Source organism: Mus pahari, chromosome 4, assembly GCF_900095145.1.
Source record: "Mus pahari chromosome 4, PAHARI_EIJ_v1.1, whole genome shotgun sequence".
Classification (NCBI taxonomy): Eukaryota; Metazoa; Chordata; class Mammalia; order Rodentia; family Muridae; genus Mus; species Mus pahari.
The window spans coordinates 130330799-130341800 of NC_034593.1; the positions used below are offsets into that span (position 1 = coordinate 130330799).

Genomic DNA, 11002 nt, shown 5'->3' on the forward strand with positions numbered 1-11002 from the left:
AGAGAGAGAGAGAGAGAGAGAGAGAGAGAGAGAGAGAGAGAGAGAGAGAGAGAAAGAGAGTGGATTTTTGAGAAGAAAACCACCAAAGGAGGTCTAGCAAGACAGCGCAGCAGGAGAAGGGCTTGCTGAGAAGACTTGAATCTGATCCCCAGACTCACATGGAGACGTTGGCTTTGGTTTCAACATGACTGACATATGACTCTGCATGTGTGCACATATATACAGTAAATAACTATATATTTTAAAATTTAATTTAAACTTTTAATTAGTCCTTAATTTAAACTTTTAATTTACATCCTGCTAACTGGCCCCCTGCCAGTCACCCCCTCCAACAATCCTTTCCTCAATAACTATAATTTTTAACACATAAAGGGAAAATTCATAAAGGTATATCTCAAAACACAGACTATATTAACCATTGAGTTACTTATAGATTATCAGGAAATGACATTAACTTCACAGGTGAAAACGTGATTAGTTTTACTAAGTAAGTCACAAATCAGTAATAGCTCCATTTTAATACTTTATCAACACTGTAACTTATTAAAATTTAATGGAATTATTTTAAACATTTCCCTGTCTTTACTTGGTATCACCAAACCTGGCTTAAGGGAAAGAAGTGACTGAAAAGAAAAACAGCATTTAATTAATTAATGTCTACTTTTGCCTTAGACGATAAATTTAGCATTATCAAATATTTCTAGGAACTCAGATCTATTGCTGTCTACTCTCTTAATCTCTAACCACAAGGAAAAACTTCATTTTTAAAAACTGACCTGTCTACTTCATCTCGTGCCACAATGTCTCCTTTCTTTAAGGCTTTTATTGCGAACATTTCATTTGTGTGTTTATATTCCGCCAACAGCACCTGAAAGAAGATTAAAATAATTGAGTTCTATTTGAATTTCTAATCCTATATGTTAATTTCTAAAGTGCTGACAGATTACCTTCCCGAAGTGTCCTCTCCCCAAGACAGCACAGCACCTGAAGTCTTGTAGACTGAACTGAAACCTCTGCTGAGACCTGAAACAGTAACAATTAAAGATGAGGTGATCAACCCCACTCCAGCCGACAGACAGACGGACGGACGAATGGCAGCGAAGCAGCTTGTCTGCTCATCCCTTACCTCTTGTCATCAAGCTCTCCAACACCCCAGGAGCTTCGACCTGAGTCAGGAATGCTCAGCTCATATTCAGATTTGGATTTTGGACGCATGTTATTTCTGTCATTCTCAATATTGAAAACAGTTTCTGAACCCTGTAAAATATTAAGTGCTCATTAAACTAGGGTATTTCAGTAAACAAATTATTTGATAAAAGTCAGAGAAATAATTCCAAAAGTATGAGAAAATGTTTCAGATTGGTTCATTTGTTCTTATTATTAAACAAACAGCTCTCCTTCCCCCAAGCACATTATCTTCTTCTAATGACTGCAAACCATTACATTCCTTTTGGACTCTGAATACAGAGGTGAATGATAGCAGTGTTCCAACAGGAAGAAAGGGCTATCTCCTATCAATTTCATCTACCTGAGAAAATTCACTTATAAAATACAAACATAAAGGAACCAGAAAACCATATTCATACTTCATACTGATCATTTTAATTGCAATGTATACTTTAGCCACTATAATGGTTTTATTTTAAGAAGAAATTGTACGAGGAATGTTTAGAATGCCTTGCCTGTCCAGGTATATCCAAAACTCTCAATTCAGAAGATTCATCTATCTCTCCAAGAGAAGAAGCACGAGGTGGGGCTGGAGGAGGTTCAGGTTCAAGATCAAAGTCCAATTTGGTTACTGTAGAGTCACTTATAGAAGACAAAGCAATTTACCAAAGCTGCAATCAAAGTCTTTATTTTTAAGTAGCTGCAAAATAAAAGCAAACTAACTTCTTTTAAATAAGGAGTAACAGTTCTACAATTCCACTTGGAAAGACTGAGACTGAACACAACCATTGTAACATGTTAGACATCCTAGCAACGACTATGTAAGATATACTCAGGCCTTCTAAGACAAGTACCTGGCTGGAGGTGCTAAATCAGGAATGCGTGCATCAACCACTGGCACTGTCGCAGGCACAGGAGTCTGAGGGCTGAATGTGCCAGAATGATTTACTGTGGGAATAGCTCGTCTCACTAGTCTTCCCCAAGTGGCAATATTAATATTCATCTGAGGAGCTCTGAGAAATGTTTTGCCTGTAGACATAGTGAATAACGAAAGCAGGATAAGTAATTTCTTTATACATTACTGAAAACCATAAGTAGGAAAATTCATAATTCATCAGTTTATAATTTAGGAAGAACAAATTTGTAACTTAAAACCTAGTTTTTAACTATTTTTTTTTTCTATTAAAAGCAAGTGTAAATGGCACAAATAGTTTTTAAAAATACATTGAGAGTTCGAATTCTTTTTTAACTCTAGTATTACATGTGGTTAAAGTTTAAGTCATCTGTGATGACGAACAACAGGTCTTAGTGATATATGAGTATGCTTCAAATAAGCTCAGAGAGCAGAGTGGATGGGAGATGGTAGACAGTCGTGAGTTGATTATTACTGAAATTCAGTAAAAAGTCAGGCATACTGGTATTTGCCCATAATCCAAGCACCTGGGAGAGGCAGGGGAATCATTTTAAGGACGTCCTTAAAAATAGCACACTTTGAGGTCACATAGGCTACTAGACTGAAAACAAAACAAAGGCATGCAGTTCTGTTATTCCACTTAAGGATGTGTTTAAATCCTCCTTTAAAAATGGCTAGAAGTGAACAACAAAGAAGAAAGAACCACAATTACTTTCAAATTCTGAGCTGGATTTTTCTATACATAAAGTAGTGTGCTTAGTACTTAATCCTTAGCAATTACCTTGTTGTTTTGAAAAAATTTTCTTTTGTCTTTGGAGTTTTGGTCGTCTTTCAATAACTGGATTAAAAAAAGTAACCTGCAATAAAGAAAATACAAGTTGATATCAACACTGTAATGGACAATGGTTCACTAAATCTACTAGATTCCTAAGCTGGAGAACTTAAGGGCACCTTAGCTATAATCAGTCCAACCCCTTCCTTTTCCAGATGAGAACATAGACCTAGAGAGGAGACATGAGTTTCCTCAAGGGCACACCCTTAAATAGCAGTGCAGCCAAGAGCTCAAACATGTCGGTCTCTTAGCCTAACACACTCTTGCCATTTCTACATCATGCTGACAACACATACAATTTCTACTGTGGTTATGCACATTAATAAAATACGTGTATTACCTCTGCAAACAAAGTACCCTGTGGTTCCAAATAGAGACACATGCCATGCCGCTGGTTGTCTAAAAAATCTTCTAACCTCAGAAATTTTACAGCACACAGAGATCGCCAATCACGCCAATAAACTGAAATTTCCAGTTCACGTGACTAAGATAATTAAAAAAAAAAAACAAAACAAACAAACAGAAAAGACATCATTGGACACACAAATAAAATATCACAAAATATATGAACTACAAATACAATAAACAAATTACACACCAAAATCACACTATTTAAAACAAAACTTTGTAATGTTTTTAAACTATATATTACTTTTACCAATTTTAACTTAAACTTATATTCAGACAATTTCTGCTAATGCATTTCTAAAGTTTCAAGGCCAGAACCCACTGTGAGAAATCAGTAATTACAGAAACTCCTCTTCCATTTAGAATCTCAGCCTTTCAGCTTTTTCCTTTTCACATGCCATTGCCTGGTGGTCTGCTGAAAACCCATGTCTTTGTCCTACTCTTGGGCCACACAAGAGAATATATTATGCTCATCAGAAATGAGAAAACATGAGAAAACATACTTAAAGTTTTATCAACTTACTACTAAATATACCTTAGACAATAGTTTATAAGTTGGAATTAAGTCATGAACTGATTTCTGCAATGTTATAATTTATGTACATTTTAATTAGAAAACACCAGACTCTTCTACTGTTTTGTTTTTAGGAATTATGCAGATTACCCACAATGTGATATAAATGTATTTGCCTTTAGGTTCTACAATAAATTATTTCTTTTATATAAGATTTTCAATTTGTGAAAATAAGCATCTTATTATGTAAGTCCCTAGTATACATAATAGATTTTGAATTTAAATTATAAAACTAGTTGACAAAAATGAAAACATTTATAAAACTGCAACATGAAATAAACATGAGTCAAAACAGAATCTGCAGAAGTCCTATTATTATTACATCATCTTGAGTGTCAGTCATCCCCAGCATCCCTCTCAGGATGCTGAGGTTTATCCCAGGTGACGGCAGAGCTTCTGGGAAGTGGATGAAACTTTAGGAGGTAGGGCTTTAGTGGGAAGGGAGGCCACTGAGGGTATACAGCTGAAAGGTATATTGGCATCCCATCCTCTCTTTCTTGGCTTCTGGCTGGCTGTAGAGAGGTGAGCAGTTATCTTCTTTCATGTGCTTCCACTATAATGTGTGTCTCATGCTGAATCTAAAAACAACTGGGACAAATGACTGTGAATCCAAACTCTGAAACTATAAGCTAAAGGAAAACTTTTCTTCCTTTGAGATGGTTGTTCTCATGCGTTTTTGTCACAGTGACAATGTCTGGCTAATACAGACTCACTTCCAGCAGAGGAAAGAATCAGAAAATAAAACTTCTGATTTGATTCCAGGACTTCGCCTCATTTCTGATGCATAATTAGTATGGCAAAAATACCTTGGAGTTAAAACCATGAGAATATAAGTATTTTAAGATTATCAGTGGTATATTCATAATTGATTACTAATACTATTTATAGTCTATTCATGAGAAGTGCAGGTATTTTAGGGGATGGAGAAATGGCTCAGTGCATAAGAGCCCATGCCCTACAGCACAAAGAGCTGAGCTGTCAAGTGTGGCTATGGGAGCCAGTAACTGCAGTGCTGATGTTGGGAAGGGCTAACAGGAAGACTGATGGGGTTCTCTTGCCAGCAAGTCTAGTTAAAATATGATGAGATCCACAATTAGTGACAAAACCTGTCTCTAAAGAACAGGTGGAACGTGATAGAACAGGATCCCTGACTTTCCCTTCTGGTGTCTGCATAATATGCATAGGTTCACACACTTGAGAGCACCCGCACCCATCAATGCACATACATACATAAAGTTGAAATATCTTGAAGTACTTTCTAGAAATAAACTGGAAGAACATGCTGAGGATTGGTAATGTTTTTGTTTTGTTTTTTTCCCCAAATCAGGGGAATGGAGATCTACTGCCTTCTCTCTTCCTCCACTATTTTGAGCATGAAGACTTGTTAAGGATCAAGAAGAAGATGAAGCAGCCTGATGAAGGGGAACAAATGCCAGTGATGGAGCCACTATTGTCTGTTCTTCACACGGATAAAGTGGTGGGACTGTGGAAGGCAGACCCAGCCACTCATTTTCAATTATCCATTCTATCAACTCTATGAAAACTAACGTGCAAACTCATTTCTTTTCCCTTATGTCTAGTCTGTATGTCAAATTGAAAAAAAATTAGAAATCTGAGACCTAGTATGGAATGTAAAATCACAGAGCTAAGTCTCTTGGAGTTCTACAAGGTTTCAGAGACAAGAATCTTCACTTTTTGTTACTTTGTACTGTTCCCTGTGAACACTCTTCCCAAAACTGAGAGGTTATCTATGTCCCAGATACACTATCAGTATAATTTATGTCATGAACTTTCAGGCTTCTGTCACCCCTAACATCCAGTGACATTTAGGAAAGTTGGCTAGAGACAGAATGTTAGTTGCAAAGCACCATCGAGAACGACAGTATCTAGACAGAGATGCCACCACTGTCTAGACTGTAACCCACAGGTGAGTTCTGTAGAGCTTACAGGAAACTTTAAATGACAGGAAAAATGTCATCTGCATAGAATAAAAGACAATTCAAAAGGTCTGGGAAACAGGACCTGAGTTACGTACAAACTGGCAATATGGGCTAACTATAGCAGCTCCTGCTTCACTTTGCTTTGTGTGAATTTGAATTTAGAACCAAAGAAAACTGCAGAGTATGACTAAGGAATCTGTGTGGCTAGAACATAATTAGAAAAAGGCAAGAGGCACTGAGTCAGCTGTCTGTGTAGCTGAGGTAGGAAGTGTAATGGACTTACTATATGACAATTTAAAAACAATGATGCACATCTACCACAAAGGAGTTGGCTTGAGGAAGGACGGGCTCCCGAATGACTTGCTGAGAAGCCTGGTGTGCTTGGGAACCCCTTTGCTTTCGAGGGAACTCATGAGAACTTCCAGACCCACTTTATGCAGTTTTACTACTACACCACATCTCCATCTTGCTGCAATGAAATCTTTACCAAGCTTCCTTTTCAACAATAACAAAAACCACAAAAATTCACATGGAAGAAATGATTCCAAACTTTGGAAAACTATATTTTGAATAATATAGACATACCATTTATTACTTGTAAATAAATATGAGTTAAATAAAAGCATTTAACACTTGTGCTCCCAATACTAACTTTCTAGGACATAAATATAAGTACCAATTAATAACTACTTTATTGTTTTGTAACTGAGACAGATCTTACTGTACATATCCTAGACTTTCCTTGAACTCTCTAACCTCAGTCTCCTGAATGCTGGTATTACATGGATGTCCCAGTCAGCACTTCCTAATGAAGAAAACTGTGGGAGAGTTGTTTATTTTTATGTTTTGACCTCTAGAAACATCATGAAAAAAGTACTGGAACACAAAACTGGGAAAGTTTGAGAGCTACAAGTTAAGGAGAATGAATTCCCCCTGCTAAAAAAGAAAAATGGCAAAAAGGAAAATGTTTAATTTATGCTACAGTTAAAAATATTTAATTTTGGAAATCCATGAAATAAGAAATAGTGAAATTTCTACAAGGATGCATGTAACAATTATATATTTATTGTTCTTTAGTGGTTTTCTGAGTAAAAAGTTGGGTTTTTATATCAAGCAAACAATCTGAGAGGATTTATGCTTGAAAAGTCAGCGTGCTACAGAAGGGTAGGTAGCAGGTAAATAAAGGAAGGGAACTACTAAGCCTTGTAGGGCTGCAAGTCATGTGTAACTCCCTTATGGCACTTCACACACTCACCTCCCACAGTCTCCCTTTTATTCCAAATTCATTATTCTGTCTTCTGACTGGACAATTTTTGCTCCCACTTCTAAATCTGAATCTATTTCCCAAACAAAACCAGTGGGCAGACTTTCCTACTGGTTCTTCCCTCATGGGAGTCCAACTCCCTCCATCAAAGCCAGATTTAACATCCATTTCTCATAACCCTGCTGCAACCGACTCCAGCCTTCTTTCTACATTTTAGAGGTAGGTGTCTGACTCGTTCTGCTAGAAGCTTGAATTCTATAACCTGAAGTTCATAGTTACTGACTCTGGAAAATTCAAACAATGGCTTCCCTACATTCCTTCATTCTAAACTTAGGCTGTTGCCCTTCTTATTCTGTCCATGTGTCTTGACTGTCATAATTCCTTAAAAAACTCTTTTTGTGTTATACTCCATATAACTTCTTTAGCTCTGTCACAGAGCCACTTCACTCATCCTCAATTTTAAACATTACATTCTCCACTCTTAGGGAGTTCTATTAGTTCTCTTCCCCATGTGCCTGAGCAATGAACCCATCAACTAATGACCAATCACTTTATTCTCTGCCTCCGGCCAGCCATGCTTTCACTCATTTAAAAGTCCACCTATCTGGTTTATCATCCAGTATCGCTCAAGCTTTCAAACACTTTTATTATTTCTTTAAGCATTTAAACATCAACTGTATGCTCTATCTAACTGTATCCCATATCTATTCTGCTCATCCAGCATGATTATATCCTTGCCTATTTTCAGATTTGGATTCAAGCTCATGTTGAGTAGAATTCCAAGAAACAATTTGAAGCTTTTTATTTTGCTGCAAATGTTAATTTTTTAACCTATCAATCTTAGGACCTTTAATGCAAGAAACACTTCTAATTTTTTTTCACTTATAGTAATGAATAGCAGTGCTAAGTATAAATTTAAAGACAAGAGAGAGAAAAGACATTTCAAAATGCCTTAACAATAATTTAGAGCAATGATTTTCTTTTTTTTTTCTTTTTTCTTTTTAATTTATTTATTATATGTAAGTATGCTGTAGCTGACTTCAGACACTCCAGAAGAGAGCGTCAGATCTTGTTACGGATGGTTATGAGCCACCATGTGACTGCTGGGATTTGAACTCTGGACCTTCGGAAGAGCAGTCGGGTGCTCTTACCCACTGTGCCATCTCACTAGCCCATGATTTTCTAATAACATATGTGACATGCAGAATTAAATTAAGAGTTAGCTGTATGAGCTGTGATGAAATATGTAAGAAACAAGACATTTCAAATCAAGTTTGCCCCTCCTTCTCAGAGTTGCTGTGTGTTTATCAGGAAACTATTTATGATATCAATAATGTCATATCCTCAAGCTATGATGAGGTGAAATAAAAATCATAAAGGCTGAGAAAAACTGCGTTAAGGTGTTTAAATAAAAATAAATCTTAACTTTTATTTTTATTCATGAGTGTGTGTGCCTGTGTGTGCCTGTGTGTGTGTATGTGTTTATGTAAACATATATGTGCCCTCAGAGACAAATGTTGTAGGATCCCCTGGACCTGAAGTGGTGGGTGGTTGTGAGCAGCCAAGTGTGATACTGGGAACCAAACTCATGTGCCTTAGAGAGTAGGAAGCATTCTTAGCCACTGAGCCAGCTTTCCTTTCCAATAACTATTTTATTTCAGTTTTAATAATTGCTTTTGCATAAATTATTCATATTTACCCTATTAGTATTTGTGAATATCAACATAAAATAACTTATACGATGGAGAAAAAGATGAACCTCATTAATTGGCTTGTTTTCAAATAGTTTATACTGTTATAGGGAAAATAAGGATAAAAGGGCAGACACAGGCCATGAGGGCTTTGCTTGATCTGAAAAGAAATTAGATCTTTATTCTGAAATCTATAGGCTAGCACTAAAAGTCTGATATATAGGAGAATACATGAGCTAAATCATATCAGGCAAGTACAGTCAGATAAAAACAAGGACACCAGAAGTAATTATCTTGTGGATGCAAACTCAGTAGGCATTTAGATAATTAGTAGGTTCCATCTTAGCTCCACACTATACATTTTTGGAAACTTGGACAAGTCACTGTAGCGACTCTCAGCTTTGGTTTGTTCATTTATAAAACATGCGCAATAGTATCAACCATTTGGGGAGAACTATAGAAATGCAGGCACAGCACCTAAGTTAACCTCAGAACACGTTAAGTTTTATTATTATTACTAAAATCTGCAATTAAATAAACCTACTCTAGCAAAATGATGGGCAGATGTAGAATAAGACAGCTAAAAAGAAGACAGGCCTTCCCCTTAGAAAGACTTGACTCTGTGCAAGTTTGTATAAATTCTGACACTGTTTTGCTATGGGGTCTTTGAAAAATTACTTCAAGTCTCAAAAATCACACCCATCTCTAAAACAAATAGAATAACTGTACAGATCTTATAAGATTACTGAGGATTATATGGGACACTACACATGTCTTTTTATGAACTTAGAGCAGTAATAGGCACTTCAGTTTAGTGTGTGGGCATGAATATCTATTTCAAATCTTTGTGAAAGAAATCTACCGAAGAACTAGGAAGAGGCAAAAGAAAAAAAAAACACCTTCCTTTTTAAACAATGGGAAGAATATGAACACATGCAATAAATATCAGAGGTGACAATAAATATCAGAGGTTAATATAGGTGACAGAAAGGATAAGAAATGGAATAAGATTTCAGGACATAAGGAATGGAACCGAGGGTGGCTTCATTCTAGACACTATCAGGAAAAAGAGACTTGTTTACCTAAAACTAAGATATAGAAAATTTAGTAGGTGGTAAGAGGAAGGAGAAATCTGGGATCTGATTTTCTTTCCCTCTTCTTTCTTGTGTGTGTGTGTGTGTGTGCGCGCGCGCGCGCACATATCCCTAGCCTCTCTCTTAAGCTTCCTTATGATAATTCCACAAAACATGAAATTTCTACAATAGAATTTTGTTTATGTTAAATAGACTTTGAAATAAAAGATGAGATTTGGCTGGATGTGGTGGTAGGCAGAAGCAGTACAGCCAAGACTACAAGAGAAACTTGTCTGAGAGAGGGAGAGGAACATTCAACTATTTAGTTTCCCATCACTCTAATATTTTCCATTAGATTCAAATCAATAGCCTCATCTCAAAGCCTCGCTGAGGCTAAAGAAACATTATTCTGGTTGGGAGAAATTACACTGCTTGAAAATCTGAGGCAAGAAGACTTCATGTTTATGATCAAACTGAGCTAAAAGTCTGAGACCCTGTCTAAACAAAGCAAAGCAAAACAAAACAAAACACCCAACAAGACAAAACAGAGAACCAGCAACGACAAAATGGTCTTTCACTTTCCTCTACCTCCTAGCCTGTAACTAACTGGTAATGTGGCACCTCTGCCTCTGCTGTTTTACTTCACATCACACCTCTAGCTCACAGGGGTTTGTTTGTTTGTTTGTTTGTTTGTTTGTTTTGCTGGCAACACATCAAGCTCGCATCTGTGTTAGGGAGTTCTCTGTTTCCTTTTTTGAGGGTACTCTTTGGATCTTAGCAATCTGTCTACTTTTCCCCACACCAGGACTCAGGTTAAATGTAATTTCCTCTGTGTAAAATAGTCTCTCACTTCTGATCCTGTAATACAGATGATCCTGTTATACAGCTCACTTCTGATCCCTTGTTATATAGCTCTTTTTAGTCACTTCTGATCCCCTATAATACAGTTCTATTCCATCACTTCTGTGCAGATTTTAAACTCTATTTACTATTTATCTTCTTTTTCTATAAGAGTCTGACGGTTTTGCCCAATTACTTCCAGCATCAAGGATGATGCTTGGCGCGCTGGGCGTGGTGGCACATGCCTTTGATCCCAGCACTTGGGAGGCAGAGACAGGTGAATTTCTGAGTTCGAGGCCA

General features: G+C 36.8%; 1 protein-coding gene across 4 annotated transcripts in view; it reads right to left on the reverse strand.

Annotated features, from left to right (window-relative positions):
• The window catches only part of Pkn2 (protein kinase N2), a 100346-nt gene that overhangs the window by 15593 nt on the left and 73751 nt on the right, over nucleotides 1-11002 (reverse strand). For 3 of the 4 annotated variants that reach the window (XM_021195635.1, XM_029537255.1, XM_029537256.1), the window contains 7 exons: nucleotides 3253-3396; nucleotides 2862-2937; nucleotides 2022-2196; nucleotides 1683-1809; nucleotides 1127-1257; nucleotides 948-1023; nucleotides 777-868 (listed from right to left, as the gene is read on the reverse strand). In XM_021195635.1, coding sequence (XP_021051294.1) covers nucleotides 777-868; nucleotides 948-1023; nucleotides 1127-1257; nucleotides 1683-1809; nucleotides 2022-2196; nucleotides 2862-2937; nucleotides 3253-3396 — 821 coding nt within the window. The remainder of the gene's footprint in view (nucleotides 1-776; nucleotides 869-947; nucleotides 1024-1126; nucleotides 1258-1682; nucleotides 1810-2021; nucleotides 2197-2861; nucleotides 2938-3252; nucleotides 3397-11002) is intronic. The other variant, XM_029537257.1, reaches the window with a different exon arrangement.